At 37.6% G+C, this 26,123-nt stretch overlaps 1 protein-coding gene across 4 annotated transcripts in view; it reads right to left on the bottom strand.

Moving 5' to 3' along the window:
- Nucleotides 1-26,123, bottom strand: part of VWA8 (von Willebrand factor A domain containing 8) — a 359,640-nt gene that overhangs the window by 79,886 nt on the left and 253,631 nt on the right. For 3 of the 4 annotated variants that reach the window (XM_087436018.1, XM_087436017.1, XM_087436019.1), the window contains 2 exons: nt 22,393-22,474; nt 18,860-19,064 (listed from right to left, as the gene is read on the bottom strand). In XM_087436018.1, coding sequence (XP_087292144.1) covers nt 18,860-19,064; nt 22,393-22,474 — 287 coding nt within the window. Of the gene's footprint in view, nt 1-9,268; nt 9,619-18,859; nt 19,065-22,392; nt 22,475-26,123 lie in introns of those variants that run through there. The other variant, XM_087436020.1, reaches the window with a different exon arrangement.

Here is a 26,123-nt window from a genome sequence, read left to right on the forward strand (position 1 = left end):
AAATCCATGAAGCCATACTAATAAACAAACAAACAAATAAAAGGGGAGGAAGGGAGGGCACTTCCTTAGCTTGGAAGGCCAACTAATAAATGTAGAAGGAATGATGGAATCATAAAAAGTCACCATTAAGCAACCATAGTAGTAATAATGGATTCAGGCAAGAATCATCAATGGATGATAAAATTAATTGATGAAAGTTTGATGAGAAACAAGATATTTACATAGTCTTGAAATATACACCCACAAAACACATGTACTAATTATAAAGGGAAAAAACAGCAACCTCACAGTAGAGATAACACTTTAACCAAATGTTCAAAGTTAACATCACCAGCAATGAGACAAGCAGGCAACCTGTCTCACCTAAGAGGACACATTGAGAAAAACCCAGCATCATTTCTGTGATATTCTTGCTAAAGATGCATAAACCGAATCTAAAATGAGAAAACAAATTGAGGGATGTTCTACAAAATAACTGGCCTATACACTTCAAAAATGTCAAGGTCATGAAAGTTAAGGAAAGATGAGCAACTATTCTAGATTGAAAGATAACAAAGAGACATGTTATTTAAATGTAACATATGATCCTGGATTCCTTCCTTTTGCTAAAAAGGATGGTATTGGGACATGTGAAATTTGAATAAGGTCTGTGGATTAGAGAGTAATGCTGTATCAGTGTTAACTTCCTGATTTTGAGGTTTGTCTTGTGGTTGTGTAGGAGGGTGCTTTACTCACTGAAGCGTTTAGAGGTAATAGGCTGTCATGTCTACAACTTACTTTCAAATGATTCATGAAAAAAATATATAGAGAGAAAAAGATAAAATAAAAAGTTTAAAAAAATGTGATTAGATTTGATGAAGAAAAACAAAAGATTTAATTATTTGTCTATACCTGAGGATGGAAATTATAAATGGAGCTTGGATTTAAGGCTCTGAGGAGGGAATCCTTTATTTTTCTATTATTTTTATCAGCAGCTGCCCTTGGTGAACATATGCTTCTTTCAAACTCACCAAAGATTAGAAGATATAGTGAAAAACTCGGAGGTGGAAAAATCAAGACCTGATTTGTAAAGGAAATTCTATTGCAACTTTAGGAAGGTCATATATGTAATATTTATGTATATACATACATAATATATAAATAAATATAAAAATTAAATAAATATAAAAAATAAGTAAATATAAATATTCTATTTATCAATATATCTACCTAAATATTTCTCAAGCTGGACTTGGGTGAGAAGGAGAGTTATATTCAGAATCTTGAAGTCTGTTCCTATTTAATCTTGAGAGCAGTCAGAGGCTTATCCCTACCATCAAACCAGAGAGATGTGCAGCTGATTTTTAACCTTTTAAGTAATTATGGGCTATAGAATAGGAAAAAATATTGTACTTCAATATTAAGAGAGCCATAGTAACAATAATTGCTACTATTTATTTCTATGAAATAGTCCTTATATATTTGTTGGGAGTTCTATGGGTTAACTCAAACCAGACTTAAAACACATGGGTTTGTTTCCGATATTATGTCAGGGTTTGCTCTTTCTGGGCAATGACTTATATATAAATATGATGGCAGACTGGTTGAGGTAATGATGACTCATAGGCCAATGCACCACTTTCCCCTTTGGCTGGCACAAAATCTATTTAAGTTTTAGATTTTCCTACTAGGGCTCTATAGATGTCATTGTCCTTTATGGAGAGGATTATTCAACCCATACCAGCAATGTGAAATATAGGGCCTTGTATTCACCTCTTAAAACAGAAATATGTAACAGAAAAAAATAATGAAAATTATCCAATATTAATAAGTTTTTTTCATTAAGGGGAAAACCCACTGTACTGCCATCAGAGCATTGTCAAGAAAGATTTGACAATTTCATTCAGAACCCTGGCAACTGGGAAGCCTCATAAGAAGACAACTGTAACTAGAGTATTTATTTCTGCCCTACATGTACTTAGAAAATCAAGCAGATATTCCTGAGGTATTCACTCTAGGAATTAAATGGAAGATAAAATTAATGGATGCTATATATCATCATTGGTCTAATTAATCATCATATTGCATTTGGTAAGGGTCATGTTTCATGAATGTTGTGCTGAGTGTAAAACGAAACAAATCTAACAATAGTCCTGGCCTCCAGGAAGCTCTAACCTAGAAAGGTCATTAGCTGTCACTTGGAAGCGGCCGGCTCTAGCTGTCAAAACCACCAAAAATAAAGAAAAAAAATCACATGGTCATGTTTTTTGCTTATTCAGTATTTTCTTAGGGGTATTTCCCCTATCCCTAATTCCTAATTTTGTGGTTCATATGGGATGATACAGTCCTCTCTCATTCTAAACTCTAAGAGTGGAGAAATGAGCTAGGTCTGACCAGTTAAGAGTATCCCATCCCCTTGGTCACAGTGATTGGTTCAGGGATGGGCATGTGACCTCACAGGCTACAGGAGCACTCCTGAAGACTTTGGTTGAAATTACTGGCAGAGCCACGCCCCTTTTGCTGTTACTGCCAGCTATGAGAACCATGTATTTCCTAGAGCTACCAGGGCCATCTTTGCTACTAGATGGAGAAAGATTATGTAAGAATGAAGCCACCCCAGAAAAAAGCAGAGCCAAGAGGGGACAGACTGGATCCCATGACATATGTTGAGCCCTTGGTTTGAGCTGTGCCTAAGGCCTGGGGACTTCTTGGTTATATGAGTTAATAAATTCCCTTTCGTAGCTTATGTTAATGTGAGCTCAATTTTTGTCATTTTTAATGCCTGTAGTAAACATCATTTATATATCTTCCTTTCCATAATAAATCTGGAATCACATGAAATAATAGGCCATGTCTTCAAAGGTATGGGGGAAATTATTCTTTTAACTGTCAACCTAACCCTAGCATTCCAGATTTATTCTCTGAAGTCACAAATGCCATGCAACATGGCTGTATCATGAGTCAGGATTAGAATTAGCGTAAAGCTCTTGTCCTAAGAGATCTACCACACAGTCCATGGTGAACTGAAGCAAAGAAAACCAAGAATATAGAGACTGGCAACTTGCTAAATTATTAAAAAGAATTTGAATACACTTGGGGACTATTGGGTTAAACAAATTAGAGATTTCTTTACTGGGACTTCTCAAAGCCAGATATTTACCGATTGTAATTTCATCTCTCAGAAGCTACTAAGTTATACAGTATCTTCCAACAGCTTGAATACAGATTCTTTATTAAAAAGAGTTCTGAGAATACACTTTTGGAAACATCTGACTATACGGATTTCTAGAAACTTACCTTATTTGTCCTGATCATTTTGCTTGATCTCTCTATTCTCCTTTGCATCTAACCATTTTTACGGTTTCAGCTAAAACTTCCAAGCTAAAGAGCACTCGAACTCTCTTTAGCTTGAAGCTCTAGTCCAATCCTTTATTTCTAATTACTAACTGCACACTGTCAATGGAATATCTCACCATTACCTCAAGCTCAGCACATTCAAAACGCCTGAACCCAACCTCCTCTCCAACTTTCCTGATTCCTTCAATGATTTGCCATTTTGCCAGACATTCAAACTAGAAACGTCCATAACGTCTGCCTCCATGTCCCATATCCAGCCTTTCTCCATCAACTCACACCTGACCACTACCTCGGCCTCACGCTTGCCCTGCTTCACTCAGGGTTCTTTCCCAGACTGCACATCACTGCCAAGTCCATCTTTCCAACACAGCCTTCACTATTATACTTTTCTAATTCAATGACCTTCAGCAGCTCCCATACATGGGAACCTAAAAACCTCATTGGGCCTTCACACAGGAGTCCTATTCAGGTGACTCCTTATTGCTCCACTCCCCAAAGACACCGTTTGCTTTAGTGAGGTTTGTCTTACAATATGCTACAGATATGCTTAAGACAAACTAAGGGTTGCCTAGAAGGTGAGCTTCCTGTCAACTGCTTTTAAAAACGTCCTGTGCCAGCAAGACTGTGTGGAAAAGAAACCACACCCTGTCTTCTGAAATCCCCCCGCCCGTGTGTTTCTGGTGACCCAGACCCAGCTCTTACTTCTGCCTCCGCTCGAGCATACACTCCACTGTCTCCTTGGGGTAGCTGGTGTTGAACCAGGATTTGCCCTCTGGGCTCTGTGCTTGCATCACATTGGCTGTGATGCTTGTTTACAGCTCCTCTGGTATCTGTACCCAGGTCACGCCTGGATTTGTGGTGGTCTGAGCCTATGGCACAATTTTTCCTCTTATTAAGGAAACACAGCACTCACTCGTATCTGTGATTGTGTCACGTTTTTTGGAGTGCCTGAAATGCCCTTCCCTCTTCTTTTAAACTACCCAAGTACATAAAGAAAATAAAATAAAAGCACAACCCAGGCCCCATCTCCTTCACTTATAAATTTCATCCGCATAGATACCTCTCCTCTGAACTACTACAGCACAGGGCCCCATCTCCCCAGTTTAACACTGAACTACACATTGTTTTGTACTACTTGCTGCTGTTTCATGACTGTCAGTCTCATATCTCCAGTTATATAGTATAAATTCCCCGAGGGTGAAAACCGTGTTTCGTATTTCAATATTCCCCTCCCCCCCATAGGGCCTACATGGGTGGGAACAGAGTAAGTGCTCCACAAGAACACTCTGGCTGTCTGATTCTCAACGGACTTAAATATCTGTTGTTTGTCCATAACTTCCATAATTCAATAGATGACAACCTGCCAACACCACAAAGAAATTCTACAGCTTGGATCACCATCATCTCCCTAGGAAATTACGGTTTGTTGACTTTCCTAAAGCCAGGTCTAGAATATAAACACTGTTGTGAAAATCAACTAGAAATATGGAGGGGGGGCGGGTGGGGACCAAAAAAGTTTTTAAGGAACTGAGATTCAACTAATATAGCCACTAGATTGTAGATATAATGACAGGAAAACCACGTCCTCACCAAAAAAAGTATTTATGATGACAAATATGTAATTATATTTGGATCTATAGGTATCAACTGTTGCTTGAAACGTGGGAATGCTGGAAGGCCATTCCTTAGTACAGATTGAAATTATACTTAAAAGTTTTCACTTTATTCATATGCAGACAATTACTGGTAAATTGATTCATTTAAAAAAATGCCGTGGCAGTTATTTTGTGGGTACACAAACATGGCCAAAATAAGATTGATACTTGACTGGTTAAATGAAATCATGGGAACACAGCAGTTTGGAAAAGAAAAGCAACTTTTTTTTTTTCTTTTAAAGATTTTATTTATTTATTTTTTCCCCCCAAAGCCCCAGTAGATAGTTGTATGTCATAGCTGCACATCCTTCTAGTTGCTGTATGTGGGACGCGGCCTCGGCATGGCTGGAGAAGCTGTGCGTCGGTGCGCGCCTGGGATCCGAACCCGGGCTGCCAGCAGCAGAGCGTGCACACTTAACCGCTAAGCCACGGGGCTGGCCCAAAAAGCAACTTCTAAGTGAATGAAATGCCAGCTTCCTCTGGACTGACCAGCTAGTCTAGTTCCTCTGGCTTTTGTGTCCTAGCCAGGCTTCTGCTCTGCCCTGCAGCCTGAGGGCTTCATACTCCCACTCTAGAAATAGGGCACTTTTCTCTTTGGAATCCAACGCTTTTAGCAGTTTTTTGATGGAAGCAGAGAACACTGATGGCTCAGTTATTAGGCTATAGATCATGGAGGAAATATACGGGCTGTGCCCTGCCTGGAAAGTGAACAGTAATTATGAAAGAAGACCCATTCTCATACCTCTGTCATCCTCCCAGTAAAACCTACAGAGGTTCAAATGAAACTAGTTATAGAAAACCATTTTAACCCCTGTCAAGCCTTGTATCTTTTAATGTATTTAGCTTTTAAACTTTTAAGTGTGTTATAGAAATACGAGATAACACAATAAACCAATGCAGTTCTAAAAGCTAACTGGGTTAAGCAAAGTACTAGCAAATGAAATGACTTATTTCAGATAGGTTTAAAAAGATTTAACATAACCTATCTGTCAGAAAGGAAAGATGGAGTTTCTCTACTTTTCTCTGAGCCACCTGTCCTCCGTTCTTTTGCTGTTCTTTTGCTTTATCATAAACACATTTAAACAATGATATTGAGATAGGTAAAAGTTTGGGAATCTTGCCTTCCCACAGTTACAGTGCTACTGTTTTCACTGGTGACTACAATTGATGATCACCCTTCTTAAATTTGAGAGGCATCAACTTTTTCCCTAAACACTCCACAGTGATTCAAATAGAGGAGAAGCAGTGTCCAAGTGTGGGTCCTGTCTTTCAATGCAGCATTTCTTAAACAGAGATTAAAGATTCCCAAGAGTTGACTGTGAGTGCTGGGGAAGGAAAGATTGATGAGATCATTGCTGCACAACCATAAAGGTGTTTAGTGGTGATGATGGCACACCCAATCAACTTACTCTTCTCCTTACCGACCACCCCACTGCAACCGTGCCTGTTGTTACCCCTTTCCTGCTAGAGGCTTGCTCTTCTAGAAACCAAGTTCAGGTCCTGCTACCTTGCTCACTTGAACAGCATGGAAATTTTGCAACATTTCTACCTATTTTACTTATTTATCAAAGGAAAGAGTCAGAGATTTAAGAAATGGCATAAGAATCATGGAGAATTGTTTTCTGTCATTAATATTAAAGAGCATCCAGAAGGATTCTTATTACTGCTTTCCACGGAGCTGCAGACTATTACTTGGCTCCTCAGAAACATTGACTTCCATGGGAACCAACTTGATCTGATGGGGTTATACAGAGACGAATGCCTAGTTTTAACTCCACTGGCATTTTCTGATTTTGGCGGGGCGAGGCATTCTGGACATCCTAAATATCTGACTAAAGAGTGAAAGTTGATAAAGCTGCCTGGGCTGTAGAGCATGGTTGATAAAGAACATACATTATAGAACCACTGACTCTGCCACTTACTAGCTGTGTGACCTGGATCAAGTTACTTAACGTCTCTGAGCCTCAGTTTCCCCATCTGTGAATTACACACCTGGAACATTTTCTAACCCCAAAATTATACCAAAGGTTGAGACTTTTTTTTCACTCTCTAACCAAATTTGCTTTCTTTACCTTGGGAGTTTTTAAGTATTTAGAATTAGCTTTACACTTTCCATTTAAGAGGAACAATGAAAGATGACATGGCAGGTGCCACTTACTGTTGTCAAGGACTATTATTCCTGGCTTGGTAGCCATTGAGTTATTTTATTTATTTATTTTTATTTTTTAAATTAACAAGTTTTTTTATTTGTTTCTTTGGCATATGGATGTCCAATTGTTCTAGCACCATTTGTTGAAAAGACTATCCTTTCTCCATTAAACTGTTGTTGAAGATTAATTGGCCATATGTCTCTGGATCTATTTCTGAATACTCTAATCCACTTCATTCATATATGTGTTTATCCTTTTGCCAATATCACATCATCTTGATTACTGTAGTTTTTTTTTGGTGTGAGGAAGATTACCCCTGAGCTAACATCTATTGACAATCCTCCTCCTTTTGCTGAGGAAGACTCACCCTGGGCTAACATCCATGCCCATCTTTCTCTACTTTATATGGGACACCACCACAGCATGGCTTAACAAGCGGTGCGTCAGTCCGTGCCCAGGATCCGAACCCACGAACCCCGGGCCGCCGAAGCGGAGTGTGTGCACTTAACCGCTATGCTACCAGGCTGGCCCCTTGATTACTGTAGTTTTACAGTAAATCTTAAAATTGGTAGTATGATTCTTCTAACTTTATTCTTCTTTTAAAAAATTGTTTTGGCTATTTTAGTTCCTTTGCCTTCCCATATAAATTTTAGAATCAGCTTGTCTACAGCTATAAAAAAATTCTGCTGGGATTTTGGTTAGTATTGTGTTAAATCAATTTGGAGAGAAGTGACATCTTTATTATGTTGAGTCTTCCAATCCATGAACTCAGTAAATCTCTCCTTTTATTCAGATTTTTTATTTCATTAGTGTTATGTAGTATTCAGCAAACATATCTTGTACATGTCTTGTTAGATTTATAACTAAGTATTTCATTTTTAGGGGGAGCTGTGTGTAAATGGTATACATATATATTTAAATTTTGGTTCTTAATTATTAATTGCTAGTATATAAAAATATGATTGATTTTTGACCTTGCTAAACTCACTTATTAGTTGAAAGAGCTGGATTTTTGTTTGTTGAACAGGAGTGATGGGTGTATGGGCGTGGTCATCTTTGCCTTATTCCCAATCTTAGGGGAAAAGCACTCAATCCTTCATTGCTAAGTATGGTGCTAGCTGTTGGGTTTTTGCAGATGTCCTTTATCAGGTTGAGGAAGGTCTCTTTTATTCCTAATTTGCTGAGAGTGCCCACCTCCATTTTCAGATGGCCTTGAGTCAAGGCCGGGAGACACTGGAGGAAAAAGGGAGACACAGCCAGCTCCGTGGTCTTCTTTCTTAATCTATCTGCTATCATTTATTTTTCAGAGACCTCAAACAGCTGCTCCCTGCATCCTGTCCAGATTTTACTGCTGAATTCAGTGGGAGAGACAGGGCAGAGAGTGCTTACTCCACCTTATTCAGAACTGGAACTCTTGAGTTATTTTGAAGTGAAATAAGGAAAATTAACCAGTTTATTCAGTGCTATTAAAAAATATGTACCTTTTTAAGTGTCGAGGATCCAAAGATGAGCTAAATTTAATCTCTGTTTCATACCTACTCTTATTCCACTTGTCCACCTGGTGAATTCCTACTTGTTATTATTCTAAACTAATTTTTAAGTTTTATCAAAGTAACAAACGTAAATAGTTTAATAAGTCAAATAGTACTACAACACGTATAACATAAACAACCTTGAGATGCACCATTTTCACCCCCAATTCCCACTCTTCAAAGGTAGCCACTTCAACTCTGCTTACTATGTCTTCTGCTATTTACCTTAATATTTCTAAATAATATTATGTTCTGTTTATTTTTAAATTTCAGACATTATCTATTGAGTTCCTACTATGAAAGATGAGAATTATTTTACCTCTCTCATTTTGAAAGCACAGTACTCACGTTCCCACCTCTTATCCTCCTAATAGAGTACATTATAAACTTTGGTTAAATCAATATTAATTGTTTACTTTATTATTACCATATATGTATGGTAATATATATTACTATATGTAGTAATATATGTTACTATGTATAACTATACATATTTCTATATTTCCAATTGTAAAAATACATATTACTATATAGTTATATATATTACATACTATTACTGTATATAATTTTTCATTTTCCTAATAATCAATGTACTACTTATGTACTCTTTACTAATTCTTAGCTCTACTTTATTTATCTATCACTAATTGTTCCCCAAATTCTCCAGTAGAGCTGTGAACTCCTCTCAATATTATCATCCTATCACATCACCAGTTTTTTCTTTTTTCTCAAGATATGCATTCTTTCTGGAACCCTGTTTCTCACTTCGCTTTGGAGTGGTTGTTTACAGGCCTGCTGCACAGCTGTCATCCTAGAACAACCTTTCACGATCATAGTGGGAATTCCTTTGCTTCTTCCCTGGCTAAAACCACTCTTTTCTCCCATGTCTTCCTCTTTCTTGGTTTACTCCCTCCTTTTGTGGAGAGTACATCATGTAGTAGCTTCCTGAGAAAGAACAAAAGTTTTTTGAGATTTGCATGTTTTATAACGTTTTCAGTCTACTCTCATACTTGATTAATAGCTTGGCTGGGTTGGAAATTCTAGGTTGGAAATAATTTTCCCTTTAGCTTCCAATGCTGCTATTGAGAAGCCTAGTGCCATTTGGGTTTCTAATACATTTTATATAAGCTGTTTACCACGTCTCCCCACTTAGAAGTTTTCAGCATTGTCTCTTTACCCACCGGGTTCTAAAATTTCAAGTGGATCTGCTTTGGGGTATGTGTGTGAGAGTGTGTGTGTTTTTGATTTGTTATATTGAACACCTATTCTCTACTTCAGTGAAATTTTCTTAAATGGCTTTTTGGGCCATTTCCTGCCCTTTCATTTTCTCATTCTGGAATAGTCAGATAAGATTTATCTTCTCTCTTCTATTTTCAACTTATCTGTCTTTTGGGAGAGTTCTCTAATGTCCAATCCCTTCTATTGAATTTATTTCTGCTATTACTTTTTAATTTCCAACAGACCTTTCTTGTTCTTCGAAGGTTCCTATGTTAAAATAGCATGTTTTTGTTTTATGATTATAATATTTTCTCTTACCTATCTGAGAATATAAATTGTCACTTTGGGAAATGTTTTCCTGCTTTCTGCATCATCTCTATTTTCTCTGCTCATTTGTTTTGATTTCCATCTTTTATATAAGAGGGTATCGGGGCCGGCCCCGTGGCTTAGTGGTTAAGTGTGCGCGCTCCGCTGCTGGCGGCCTGGGTTCGGATCCCGGGCGCGCACCAACGCACTGCTTCTCCAGCCATGCTGAGGTGGCGTCCCACATACAGCAACTAGAAGGATGTGCAGCTATGACATACAACTATCTTCTGGGGCTTTGGGGGAAAAATAAATAAATAAATAAAAATTATATATAAGAGGGTATCCATTAATATTTAAAAATAAGGCATTAAAAAAAAGGACTGAAAACTTTTTTGCATAAAGGCAGGGCTTGCCAACAAGTCAGTCTTCTTGCAAGGTCTCCTAAGCAGGAACCTCCAAATGTCAGCATCAGAAAGGTTTTTCTCGGGGGCGGCCCTATGGCTTAGCGGTTAAGTGCGCGTGCTCCGCTACTGGTGGCCTGGGTTCGGATCCTGGGCGTGCACCAACGCACTGCTCGTCCGGCCATGCTGAGGCAGCGTCCCACATACAGCAACTAGAGGGATGTGCAACTATGACGTACAACTATCTACTGGGGCTTTGGGGAGAAAAAGGAAAAAAAAAAAAAGAGGAGGATTGGCAATAGATGTTAGCTCAGGGCTGGTCTTCCTCAGCAAAAAGGGGAGGATTGGCATGGATGTTAGCTCAGGGCTGATCTTCCTCGAAAAAAATGAAAAAAAGGAAGGCTTTTCTCTTAGCCATGTCGATTTCTGAAAGGATTTTTCCAATCTCCTGCTCACGGGGTATAAATGTGGATGCCAGCTTCATGGGATCTAAATAAGGGAAGCAGACTTTCACTTTATCTTCTTGTTGGCTGTATGGTCTCACTCCTGTCCCAAACTGTGCAAATCTCTATTACAGCACCTGTCTTTTGTAAGGGTAGAGAAGAGTCAGCTGCCCAGGTGCATAAGATGGAGGAGAAAATCTGGATGTCTAAATGGCCTCTGTACAGACTTTCAACTAACCTTCCAATTTTCAGTGCCACCCCCACTCCAACCTTCAAAGATGCACGATGTCTTCAAGCCCTGATGCTTCATGGACTTCCACAGAGTCAAGTGGCCTGCATCTTGTTGGCTCCCCCTCTGGAGGAGTGGGTTTTAGCTCTCTCCAGTCGCTAACTCAGTTACCACCCACCCATTTATTTTCCATCCTCCAAAGTCTTGTTGCGTCTCCAGTTCTCTTTGTCCTTGTGGGTTTGTACCTTTTTTGATTCTTTATTATTCTTTTACTGGGATTTTGGCAAGAGGAACAACTAATCACATGTATTTGATTTGTCAGGAGTCTCTTCCCCCTTCCTTAAAAGCCAGGTTCAGGTATTATTTCATCTTGGAATCCCTTCCAAAGATAGAGTTAAGTTATTCTGTGCTATCCTCTGATCCTTTAATCATGGTTCTATCACTTTCTTCACCACACAGTACCATAATTTATTTGGTTATAGCTCTACAAGTTCCCTGGGTCTGCATCTGTATCTTCTTTCTTTTTTTTTTGGGAGAGATTTGCCCTGAGCTAACATCTGTTGCCAATCTTCCACTCTTTTTTTTTCTCCTCCCCAAAGCCCCACTACATAGTCATATATATTCTAGTTGTAAGTCTTTCCAGTTCTTCAGTGTGAGCCACCACCACAGCATGGCTACTGACAGACGAGTGGTGTGGTTCCACGCCCGGGAACTGAACCCTGGCTGCCAAAGTGGAGCGTGCCAAACTTTAACCACTAGGCCATCAGGGCTGGCTCTGTATCTTATTTCTTTATCCTAGCAATTCTGAGAGCTCAACAAATGCTACATAAATAAGTGAATGAATGAATGAATGAATGGGTGAAACTATTCAAAGAGAGAGGTTAGAGATGGCACCTGTGGCCTGACCTTGTGCAGAAATAGAAAACAAAAAGAGAAACATTTGTAGAATGTTATAAGGGGAGACAAAAGAGTGCTGCATACAAAAACACTAAGAAAGACAACTCCAAATTTGACTTGCTCTTTACTGTTCTCAGGACTCAGGCTAAAGGTGACGTATATTTTGCTATGTGTTTTTTGGTCTTATTCTAATTTGTCTTTTGAGAAAGTCTAAACACTATAATCCTCTGCTGACAATTGTCCCATCATTGATTTCCTGCTTTTCTTCAAGCTGACAGGTTTAGGCACAGACCGTTTTTTCAATTCCTTTTGTGGGCCTGACAAAACTTTTCCTAAACAGGATTATAAACAAACCTCATATTTTAACACTAAGATAGATGATGAATTATGTAACTCATCGGGTCATAATTTAATATTAGGTGTTTGGGTAACACTGCTTTCTTTTGACTTTGTTTCCATATAAGCATTAAAGAATTCTGTAGACCAATATTACCTAAATTCTAAGTTTCTAATTTTTATTTGTTTACTGAGTACTTACTCTGTGCCAGGCACTGATGCATTTCATTCTTACAACAACTTTGTAAGATACGATGGTATTGTCTTTTTATTATGATTGGAATGTGAGGATTAGAAAGAATAAGTAATTTGCTGAAGGTCACATACAAAGTAGAACATGGATTTGAATCCTGGTTTGACCACTTCAAATTTTATGCTTTTAAACAATGGGCTATACTGCTTATGAAAAAAATTACAATTTTATTTATAAATATAACAGCAAGGTTTTATTTCTTCAGTCATCGTGATGTGTTGATTATACATAACTATATACATAATGAGCTCAGAACCATAAAAACTCTAGAGCCATTGATTGTCAACATATTCATTGCATTTGACATCTCAATTTATAAATGATTTATTACAGAATTAATTTGTTTTCTTTATACTTTAAATAAATATTGCTTAGATTACTTCTATACTAGCTGATTATATTGTTAAACGATATGCACTGGGGATATAGTACCATATTAAAAAACGTTCTTAAGGTCTGTCATGAGAGAAAGGAGTTGAAATATTTCCGTTGCTGATGATTTGAAAAGCAATTTCCTATGATTAGGCCTTTTCTAAAATGTGAAAGCTAGATGATATTTCTATTTTAATATTAGTTTAAAACTCTATAATACCCACAATTTTCATAATTTATAGGGTTATCATTTTTGTTGGATATGCACAAAAAGGTTAATGAAAACTCATGGCCTCCCTACAATCATAAGTTTGTTGATTTGCTTGTCTTAGGGAGGTGGTTGCTGATTTACTTTTAGTTATATTTAGCAATTACAGACAAAGTTGTAATCCAATGGACGCATTACTTGTGGAGGAATGTAAAAATCAGCTGTCAATTTCCTTCTGAAATAGTGTTTTTAAGAAAGGAGGCCCTTACGCATGAACCCATGAGTGTCATCCTATTTGAGCGCAGACTTCCCTCCAATTCTTTGCTCAAACGAAACTCCTGGTTCAAGAAGAGCATTACCAATCTGTAATTGGGACAACTGCAGGCTTCAACATTTCCTAGAGATAACGTGACACCATCTCATCTTTGTTCTCAGTACCACTTTCCCTGTTCTTTTGTCTTTCTCTCTCCTTACCCATATTTCCATTGTCTTATTTCTCAAAGACCTTGTGGTTAGGTAACTGTCATAATTCTCCTTGGGGAGTTAGTTAAAAGCTTAATCAAGCCAGTGGCATGCTGGAGCCAGACTACACTAGTTTGCCAGAGATGACTGCTAAATATTCAGAAAATTTTCAAGCAGATTGTTAACCTTTGGTAGCTTAAAATCAGCCATGGAGGGAGTATTTACACCACGGAAATTGGCAAACATTACAAACTGCTTTATCCTCACCACCAGAGAGCTGGGTTAGAGCTGGGTTATCAGTACACCACTGGGTATTACACTCCCCAGGGATCTTGCATTTTCCTTAAGTACTCTGAAAACCTTGTCCAAAATTGAGATTCAAAATGAACTTCTATGGCTGGGATTTCTCTAACAGGAATAAACAATGGAAAAATCATTAGACGCATTGCCCAAATGTTACCACATAGGCAAAAAGCTAGGTTATCTTGCTGTAAACCAGCTCAACTGACACATCTCTAGAAGACATGGTGGGAAATTATAAATATTCAAAAAAAAAAAAAAAGTATTGCCTTTTTGGGCCAAGGAAGATTCCCAAAAACATATGTTTATATAATAATCCTATAAAATATGGACTGTTCTATAGCAATGACCCATTGAATCAGCCTGTTAAGTACTGTCAGAGTTACGGACCAAAGCAAAGAATGAAGTGCAAACTTCCTCAGAGGATCTGGAGATAACATAGCCTATATACTGAAAAACTAAATTTACTAAGAGAGTACCAATTAAATAATCTAGTGGTTTCCAAAACTGAAAATAGGCCTTACCATCTTACTGAGATTTTAAAAAATCTTAACTGTTGGTCTAGTGGTTAAAGAAATGGCCAGGCTTAGTTACCCAAGTACAGCAAACTACATTTATTCATATTCCTAGAATATCTTCTTTAAAAGAGAGAAAGGATTAGTGTTGCTTGATATAAACTAGTTATCCTTTCTACGTATTTTTGTCTATGCCTCTCTCTCTTTTCAAATATTTACTATACCTACTGTGTACCAGGCACTATCTTAATTATAAGGATGAATAAGTTCTAGTCCCACACTGTGTTTCAAAGATTCTATCCATCTTTAAAGTATATAGCTAAGGAAGTTTGAACAGCCTTTGAGGCCTATTCAAAGGCCTCAAAGAGATTCTACCGGTAATAAACACAGGATTAACTTTCTCATTAGTTATTGTAATTAGAAAATATATATTTTTTCTTTTTTCTTTTTTTGTGAGGAGGATCAGCCCTGAGCTAACATCCACGCCAATCCTCCTCTTTTTGCTGAGGAAGACTGGCCCTGGGCTAACATCTGTGCCCATCTTCCTCCACTTTATATGGGCTGCTGCCACAGCATGGCCTGGCAAGCGGTGCATCGGTGCGCGCCCGGGATCTGAACCCGGGCTGCCAGCAGCAGAGCATGTGCACTTAACCGCTTCACCACAGGGCCGGCCTCAGAAAATAACATTTGAAAGCTGTAACCTTTTAGCCTTTTTTCACCCACAAGAATAGTCACCAGGAACTTTTTAGAGAAGATGATTTGATTTCTAAGGAAAACTGTGGCGTGGCTTTAACAGCCTTCTTGGGAGGACTCCAAATGTAACTAAATAAAAATATGAAAAATATGCTTTATAAAGAACACTATGAAGCATAGTCAGAAAAATTTTGTCTTATAATTAACCTATGATTCTGAAAATATGGAGTCTAAAAGTAATAAATATGAATTCTTAATAATGGGCTCTTAGAACTACAGTTAAAATGATACTTCAAGTTTGTTGCTACAGTTGTTTACTATAAGAAAGACACATGTTCCTATCAAAGCATGTAAAATTAATGAACATGTTTTATACGCAGAGCTCAATAAATACTCTCTTGCAAGCTGTACTCATTAAGGAAAACTATCAATGAATTCATTAAACAAAAACAAAAATGCAAAGCAACAATGGCTTCAAAGCTAATCACTCTAGGAGGCTGAAATGTAGCAAAGACATGAAGGACAGTGATAAGCATGTAACTGACATAGTTTATCCAAACACAGACAGTTCTTTTGCTACCATGCAAAGGAATCAGGGGAAGATGCAGGTCAATAAGCAGAGGATGACTTGGCACGTTGTTTGCCAGGCCTTTACTGCTGACCTAAAGGAGCATCTCATGACCAATGGGAACCACCCAAGACAGGCATGTGTAAACCTCCCATACCAGCGGGCCTGGGGCTGCCTCAGACTGCTGGAGAGCAAACCAGGTCTTTTAATTTCTATGGTGTAAAGTAAGTCCATTCGGCCACTAGATGGAGATCAGGTTGCTCTGCCAGTGACAGGGGAAGCTGCTGGCAGTTAGCAAGTGATAAGTACGGAGAACCTCTTCTCTTTTCTCGATACTTTTATGAGAGGTAGAAGCTTTTCCAAGCTCCAAAATCAGGAGCAAACCTATGTTGAGTAAAAGGTCCATAAATGAAGAATAGCTTGAAGGATCAAAAAGTAAGAGGACCATAGAAAACACATTTTTTCTTGTTATTATGATTGTGCCTGGAATGATTCCTATTTAGATTTGGCTGAGCAAACTACCTGTAAATGATAACAGGAGCCGGTCTAAATAAGAGCAATTAAATATGCTGTCTCATTATTTACCAAACAGTGAGAAGGAAGAAGGGGGTTATGACCAAAAATCAAAACAATGGCAAAGTATTTGGACAATGACTCCTGTCTGTTTAGACATAAGATGTATGCTCATAGTTTGTTTCTCAGTTGGAGTATGTACATAAGCACACATTTTCAATATCAACCAAAATGGATCAAGGAACGTCAGATATGGAAGGAGCATATTAGATAACATCTATTCTAATTTTCCTAATGGAACTATCATTCAACTCTGAATTATGTAACTTTATTACTAAATAAGTCTGATTTCTATTATACCTGAACTTCAAGCTGGAAACATAAAGTTATACATTTCCCAGAAAATGTCTGATTTGGGGAAGGATCAGATATTGCCCTGCATAATATAGCTGAATATTTTGATTATTCTTGAGGTGTTAGATACTATAATTCTGTTCATTTCTAACTTAATAACCATATATATTCATTCAATAAATATTTATTCAGTTACGTAAAAACAAATGAAAAATTTGTGACAGTTTAAAAGAATTCCATTTGTTATCAAATAGCTTCCATGACCAGCGTAATTTAGTACGTGGTATGAGCAGAAACAAACATATTAATTGCCTATTGTGTACCGATCACTATGCTAGGAGCTGGGAATACAAAAAGATGCACAACAGAGTCAGGGAAGTCAAAGGAAGAAAAGAGCTACATGGTTAAAACACAAATAGGGGTTAATTTCTACAGCAGTCAAGACAAGTTATCAAAATTATGAGTGAAAGTCTTTTTTAAAGTTCTGTTGTAAAAGATAAACTTAATTTAGGCCAGAAATCTTGGCCATAGGAAAAACATGACCTTTGATCTCTATAACACATGAGAAATTGAAATAAAATATAAGAAATTCAAATATAATAGCATTTACTATTAGGCATCAATCACAGTAATGAAAATAAGAGCTTAATTCAAAGGGAGAAAAAACTAATGTTTAGAATAATAAAGAAACAGAACCATAATTAAATAATTTTCTAATGATTGTTATGGATAGTGACCAACACTCAGTCTGTTGCTGTGACAGATCCTTTGCACTTAATGACATGTTTATTTTAGAGCAATACATTTCTTTTAGCTTAATTAAATTAATATATTCATACTCTTTCAAAAGGATTTGAGTTGCTTGCCTATATGGGTTTGCAATTTTCAAAATGTTTCTACAAGCTTTTAAGAATCTAAGAGAAATAAGTATTATTCATTCACACATATATATATTTCTCCTTTAAGGAAAATCACAAAAATAACCATACAAAATAGTAATTATTAATCAGGTATCAGTGGAATAGTTTGTGGGAATTTCTTATCGTGTTAATTGGCTCTTTGCAGAGCAACACAGCTGGCAGGAACCTACCTTACTTTTTGCTGGATAAAAATGTAAACAGAGAAGTTTTCTTCTGAATGTTAAAATAAATAAACTACAAATAAATCCTTTCCTGATATGCTTTAGCATTTATGGGTACACAGTCTTCCTCACTGTTCACATTAGTTCCAGATAGCAGCTAGATTGGGTGGTGACTGAGTCATTTCTGGAGTTGTGGAGTTTCCTACCACCTTGGTGACCTGTTCCCATATTTCTCTCCAGTGCAGGGTTGAGTTTACTTACTATGACTGCTAAACTTGCAACATCTGGAAATAAGGAAGTTGGTAAAAAGACATCCCTACTGGATGCATAATTTTTCTTATCCTCTCTAGTCTAAAGGTTTTGGTCTTATAATAATGTGCTGTATTTTAGCTCCTCAATATTTCTGTTCAAGGTAGCACGTAGAGAGGCTGACAGTGATGGTAGTAAAAGTGAGAACAGATGCAACGTGGTGCTAGAAACTGATTAATGTTTAAGGTTAAAAAATAAAAGTCAGTGATTCTATGCACGTGTTGTGATGTGAGGAACCTGTGCATTTAAGCACTGACAGAAAAAAGCTACTTTTTCACTAGCTAGATGGATAGATTTGTCTTTTTCTATTATGAGTTCAAAAATTATTTTAGCTATTCAAGTAACTATATTTAAGTCATTGGGCCAGAAGTTCTCATGACTGGCATTTGGAACTAAATTTATTTATTTATTTATTTATTTATTTATTTATTTTTGTGAGAAGGACTAGCCCTGAGCTAACATCCAACGCCAATCCTCCCCTTTTTTCTTGAGGAAGAGTGGCCCTGAGCTAACATCCGTGCCCATCTTCCTCCACTTTATATGGGATGCCACCACAGCATGGCTTACCAAGCGGTGCGTTGGTGCACGCCCGGGATCTGAACCTGCGAACCCCGGGCCGCCAAAGCGGAGCGTGCGCACTTAACCGCTTGCGCCACTGGGCCAGCCCCCGGAACTAAATTTATACCTGAATGTGCACCCGTAAGAGGTAAGGTCTATTCAAGTGGTACCTGCATATATCTGTCACCTTCTTGTCCAATCATGTTTCTCCATTCCATGAGTGATCGCTGCAGATGTTCAAGTCCAGTTTCCCAAAGCCTGATGTGACCTCCCATATCAACAGTAACAACACCACCTTTGCCCCACTCAGCTAGCAGTGCGTCTGTGTCTGAAATAGTAGATAGCCATGTGGTATACGGTGAGAGAGATTCTGATCTGAAAAAGAAATCATAGTATTCAACCAACTGGTAGTCCAGGTGAGGAAGCTAGTTTAACCCGATTTAGGTTCATTAAACTGGCTATAAAGAATTCTAATAGTAAGCACATTGAAAGACACAAACAGATCCATCTGTAAGGAAAAAATACACAGTTATTTATTGGTTATTTACATTGTTCTGCATTTGTGGACCCCAGATGACACTAGCATTCACTGTCAGAAAGAAAGGAACTCTAAACCAACTCATACTTCACACACCTGCAGCACTGGACTCCTTCCTTAGGGGTCTGAGGTCAGTACTGAAACTGATGTCTTACTTACGTGTTTTAACTGCATCTGTATGTGATATTTTGCCTTTTCCAACTTAGATAGTTATATGGATTTATAAGAAGCAATTTATATATTTCTCGCATTATATATTTCACACATATACATATTTCCTTTATTATATATTTCTGATATATATATAGATATATAGTATATATCTAGGAATGCAACTTTTGCCTCTAAGAGTCAACTGCATACTTCCTTTATCTGTGTATAGCTCTCACTAACAAAAGAAACATAGATTAGAAATTCTAGTTACTAGTGTTGGTTCTCTAAATATATCTGATACTTTCTATATGAAATAAATGGTCTAAAGGATGGTCTTATCAGATAATAAAAACATCATAAACTATCAATGTAGATCTGGGAAAACCACTATGTATTAGGTAAATTCTTATATTAAAAAAATATGCCAAGACTACTTTGACCTTTTTTTTCAGTCTGCCTTAGTAGATATTAAACATGGACTGACAAAGCCAGCTACTCTGGGATACAGAAATCTTAGAAAATGTTTATATGAAGAAGATGATAACAGTAGGATGGGGCCAAGTGTTTCAGAATTACTTTACTGTCCTAGAAGGACTCAAAGAAGGTAATATTTTATATAATACAGGATTTATCTCATGGTGCTTTCCCCAAAAATACTTGCCTTAGGAAAAAAATTAGTAGGTACAAAGCGTGAAGTAAAGGGCTATTCAAGAATAATGAAATTTATCCACCTGAAACAATGATGTTTGAAATTCTTCCAAGAGCACTAAAGATGTATGACTCTATTGGGCACTGTCTCTACTGGTTGCATATTTAACTCTCCACCGTGAAACTTTAAATTTACAATGGCAATTTCATCAATGTGTCAAAAAAGTGATGAAGAAATCATATATTTATTACAATTTGCACACCAGGTGTAGAATCTCTTCACCTTTTTTGTTTTTTTAATAAATGCATGTTCCCCTTATACATAATAACAAGGTCTTTAAGGAATACATAGAATTATAGTAGAGTAAAACCTAGATTTATATAAACCCACATATGAGAGCTAGGCATTATCATTTTACAAATGCAAATAATACAAAAATTTGAGGAAAAATACTCAAATTTTACTGAGGCCAAAAGTGATGTATTCCTTTTGGCCCTGCAGTTACATATAGTTTTACTCTAATTTCTATTATTTGAAGTTAGCCATCAAATGGAAAATTCCTGGTTTCTAGCAGATGCTAAATTTAAGCAACTAGCAACAAAACTGAAATCCAGATGGGTTGTTCCCTTGGATTAGATATACGCCAAAAATGGCAACAGTTAATCTCAAGAGAAACTCAGGATATAGTGACAATGAACAGACTCTAAATCACGTGGCAGTTAAAAAGTGGCAAGTCCAAATTGAGATGTTCTGTAAGTACAAAATACATACTAGACTTCAAAGACTTAGAAGAAAAAAGAAATGTAAAATATCTCATTAAAATTTTTATACTGAATACATGTCAAAATGATAATATTTTAGATACACTGGGTTAAATAAAATACTATTAAAGTTAATTTCACCTGTTTCTTTTTAATTTTTTAGTGTGGCTACTAAGGAATGTAAAACCACAAACATGGCTCACATGATATTTTCATTGGACAGCACAGCTCTAAATGAATGAAGTATGGTGACCAGCTGGCACTGGTTGTATATACAGCTGCTCTTGCAAATGTTCTTTCTAGGGCAGCTATAATATATATGGTTCACACAGAAAGTTAAAAGAGAAAAACATCAAAATAAAAAGCTAGGGCTAATAAGTGAGAAATTAAGAGAAATATTGAAAAAAAATATTATTGCTTTAGAAATGTAAAAAATAAAAAGTTGTTGTTTGCTTTTGTTACTTGAACTAATAGTATATTTTAACAAGCATATGATTAAAAGGGAATAAGCAATTTCCCCAAAAGACTAAAAGCCATTTTCCATTAAAACCGATACATTAAGATGTTCCAAGAAGGCATGCTTACATATGTTGGAACAAGTAAATCTATTTCTTTGAAAAATGCTTTTATTATTCATATTTCTTGACCCTGACTAAAGGGTCCTAAGAAATAAAACTGGGTTTCTCGTTATTTTGTACTGTCACGTTGAGCTATTTTCTTCTGGGATTGGAGGAGTGGGTAAAAGAGCAACTTGGTGATGTTTCCGGTGACTGACAAGTTGCAGTGTCCCTGGCCTTCCTATGACATTGGAAGGCTCTCCAGGTTCCTCTGCTCAGGATGTCTGGTGAGGCTTTAACCACCGTGCTGTGAGGGCTCACCCGCCTGTGAGGAATATATGTGAGGAAGGGATGTGATATTAATCTCAGCAGGTGCATGCTTAGGTTGAGAATGGGAGATCAGGCATGGATGCATCTAGAAAGGGATGGGCTACAGGTGAGGACACCTATGATCTTCAAGGGAGAGACCGAGCATCACTGTTTCTCCTTTTGTATTCTCCTTTTGTATCTAGACAGTTTGAATGCTTTGCTTCCATCGCTGGACAGTAATAAAAGCAGTGAATGGTAATTAGTTTCATTCCAAATCTCCGGAATCCTTTGGCTACTGTACGGCCTTCATGACCGTAGATGCACAGTAACATATTTAAAAACAACATTAAACAAATGCTATTTAAATTCTTTTGCCATTTGGACACATTTACCCCAGAAAACTAATATATGAAGTTAATAAGTATGAAAATTTCTGCAATACTAAAAATGCTGTTTCAGACACAGAAAAATTTATCATTAGGATAGATCAACAGAAGAGAAATGAAGGCTTGAAGGCTGTTGGACTTATGCCTATGCAACATTTGAATATTTTTCCAAAATGAAAATAAAAATGGCAGTAAAGTATGCAGAAGAACAGCAAGATATAAACCAACTGTAACTGAAAACAAAAAAAGAGCTCGCTATTTAAGGAAGCAAGAAGTCCACATTTATTTAGCGTATTCACTCATTTTTTTATTTGACATACAAGCTAAGAACAAAGGTGAAAATGAATTACCTGGGAATAGGAATATATCGGAGTTTCTTTGATTGAAGATCAGTCACTTCTATATAACCAGCTGTTTGTGGAGGGTTAACATCTGCAAACAAGTCATGACATGAGCTGAGTATGACTGCATGATACCAAAACAGGACCACAAGAAAGCACGGATGCTGCTAAAAGTGGAAGGAAGTTAGCAGCAGCCTAGGGCAGAACTCTGAGACCCTCTTGACAAGGTCCTGGGCCAAGTCCAGCCTCAAGGCTAGACTCTCAGAGTCATGTTTTTGTCAGGGAAATACAAAGATTGTCAAATAGATGCATATTAGGCCACGATTATTGACTGTCAGAAAATAACCTAAGTTCTTTTCATTCTCTTTGATAACTTCCCAAGATGAGTCAATGTTTTAGCACCTAGTTTTATTTGAAAATATTTCACCATCTGAATTCTGTTTTTTCTTCCTAGGAAGTCACAACAATGACAGTATAATGCAGTGGAATCAGCACCTACTTTGTAATCAGACTGGCCTGGTACAAAATCCTGGCTCTGACATTTCCTAATTGTGTTTTATGCTGGTCAAGTTAGTTATCTCTCTGAGATCTGCTTTTGTCATTTGTAAAATGGGGATAACAACAGCATCTGAGCATCATACACATTATTTTGAGGATTAGATGAATTTAGTAAATGCAAAGCATGTAACTGGTAGTTGTTCAACACACAGCTGTTATTTTCAGGGTCCTGCAAGATAGGAGAAGATGAGGTGTAGATGGGGCAGTCGGGTGAGGACTCTGGGTCATGAGGAATATGAAAAGGTGGGGAAGGAGAAGGTAATGAGATATGGGGGCCAGAGTCCCCAATTTCAATTCTGGAGTTGTTTCCAAGCAAACTCCAGGGGTTTACTGACTTCTTTTCCTAAGCCTTGAGTACCACCATCACCCTCATCATCACTAGCTGCCACCACTGAGTGTCAAGAACTCTGCTTAGTCTTTATAGATAGCATTTTTAATACTGACAACAACAAAGACTTATGATTCCTGTCTGAGAGATGAGAAGGCTGTGGCTTGTAGAGGTAATATAATAATGTGACTTGCTTGAGGTGACATAGCTGGAGGGTGATGGAGATGGTTTTCAAAACCAGGCCTTTTTGGCTTTAAAATCTCTGCTCTGTCCACCACTCTACACAGCTCCTACCTGAGCTGACCTGAGGGCAACAATTTTTAAAATAGCCTCATTTTACAAAATCTTGTTCACTAATATCTCTTTTAAAAAAATTTCCCCTACACAGAACCTGTACTTTTAAAGCCTTTTGTCTGTCAGTCTCTCTCTTATTACCACTTCTGATTAGAATGAGACATCCACAATGTCCAATGTAGTTTGCAAAAAATAAGAAACTCGGCATTTTTATTTCATGTTTGCGGTTGAAGTTTTTTGAGTAGGCCATTTGAAAAACTCAAAATATTTCTTATTTATTCAACAAACGAAGTTGAGCTTACTTTGCACCAGACACTACACGAAGCACTGGGGATAGAGAGAAAAGATACGTGGTTCCTGCCTCATCTGAGGGGCCTACAGCATAAAGAGGAAAGTTTCTTTTTTTTTTAAAGCATTATGGGCTTTTGGGGATGTGGAGAGGATTCCAGGGTTGGAATCACAGGTCTGGGGCCAGGTATGAGCTGCAGAGCTAGGCAAGGAGTGGTCCCAGGCGGCAAGGGGTCAGAAGGCAGGCAAGGTAATGTCCGGTGAGAGCAGAGGGTAAGAAAAGAGAGTTACTATGGTAATCTGACCACCCAGCTGAATTGGGTGTCTCCAGATGGCCATTTGTATAAAATGAACATGTTTATCAGAAGTCACGCAGCGCCTGTGCTGGAAATGCTGCCTAGGATATAAGGTCAGTCTTGGATAAAGTTTTGCACCATATATCATTTTTGACAGTTCCTGTTGCCAGGACCTGGCTGAAGTAGGTTGAATTATTTTTAGACCCGTTTTTTTGCCAAAAATGACCAGTTATTGAAGCGGTTGGGATGACTAGAGCTGCCTAGCTAATCAAATTACATTTTAAAGGCACTTACACTTACAGGCACTATTTTTCCTAAGTAGTAGTATTAAGTTGAGCTTTTAGACTATCAGCACTTTTAGACTGCCTGTGAAAGCAAAGTAAGCAAACTTATTTCAAATATCTTTTTTTTCTATATCTTTCTTTTCTTTCACTGTGCAAATTAATTCCATGGCATAAAGAGAGTGACAAAATGCAATAATGGCTATGTCTATTTCAAGAAGGAAAAAGCAAGACTTTTACTCCTGGTGCTAAAAAATATTTTCACATATCAGAAAAGGCAATTCGTGGCTATAAAGCACTTCAAAGAAATACTAAAGGTGGTGGTGGTGGTAATGGTAGGCACTTGAAAAATTGTCAGAATTGATTTGAAAATAAATCAGCTGAGAATACATGATTAAATTAAGGAAGTGAAAACTGTGGCCAGATTTCCCTCCAAACTTAGCCAAGTCCTTGTCTATCCATTTGAAATGTTTCAACATTGTAGAGAGGATGGAGGCTCAGTAACTTTCCATTACATTTATAATCCAGGTGGATTTCAAAGATAGGTATAAACTATATTTAGGGATTAGTTGTTAATGATTAAAGGGAAGTCATTGCAGCAGTGTTTGCTGCGTGGTTCCCATGAACAGTGGGGACAGCTCACACGCACAGTGCCAAGATTAGGAGGAAGTATAAAAACTATCAGCAAAACAACTGATCTATGTGTCTATCCCGTCACTAATACCACACTTTCTTGATTGCTTTCTAGCTTTATACTTTATAGCAATTATAGATCCTCCAGCTTTGTTGGTGGCGATCAGTGGATGGAAAATTAGTAAGAGGAAATCAGGGGTAAGGGAGAATTCTGACTAACCTGACCTAACAGGATTCTTGTTGAAGGCAGGCCTGGGTGATCAGACATCACTTGGAGGATGGTACCGATCAGAAGTGGGGGATTCTGGTTAAACTGACTTAGCATTACTCTTGCTAAAACTGGACAATGCAGAGGTAAACACAAAAGCCCAAAAGTCAGAGGCTAGTTGGGAAGAGGATTCAGAGAAGCCTGACTAGAGTTTGGTCAAGGAGATAATCTGTCATCACTCATACTGACAGCTCTATTTCATTTATTTTCACTGCTGTACACACCACAATTCACTCATCTGTTCTTTGTTGATGCCCATTTAGGTTTTTTCCAATTTTTTGCTATCACAGAGAGTGGGCTAGGAATATTCTTGTACCTGTCTCTTTGTGTACATGTTGAGAGTCTGTAGGGTATATATCTAAGAGTGGAATTACCAAATTATTTCCCAAAGTTGTTCCAGCAGCAAAAAAGAAGTCCAGATGCTCCCCATCTTCATCTACTCTTGTAGGGATCAGACCTTTTATTGTAGTTTCACTTTACTTTACCCTGACTTCTAGTAAGTTTGAGCATCTTTTATATGTTGTGATTTACTCTTCTGAGAAGTGCCTGTTTATATCTTTTGCCATTTTTCTCTTCGTTGCTAAGGAGTTTTATTTCCCCTCCTTTGTTCAAGTAGTGTTTCTTAAATATTCCAAATGTATATAAAGCACTTAGGATAGTGCCTGGCACATAAGAACTTTATAAATGGGAGCTGTAAAAAAAAATCCTTAGGAGAATGGTGAAGGGAGATCCCAGGACAACAGCTGTGCATAGGCCCGGGGACCAACCAGTCCTGATTAGAACATTTGAGAAGA

The sequence above is a fragment of the Ceratotherium simum genome, chromosome 10, assembly GCF_057802395.1.
Source record: "Ceratotherium simum simum isolate JZ-2026a chromosome 10, ASM5780239v1, whole genome shotgun sequence".
Taxonomy (NCBI): Eukaryota; Metazoa; Chordata; class Mammalia; order Perissodactyla; family Rhinocerotidae; genus Ceratotherium; species Ceratotherium simum.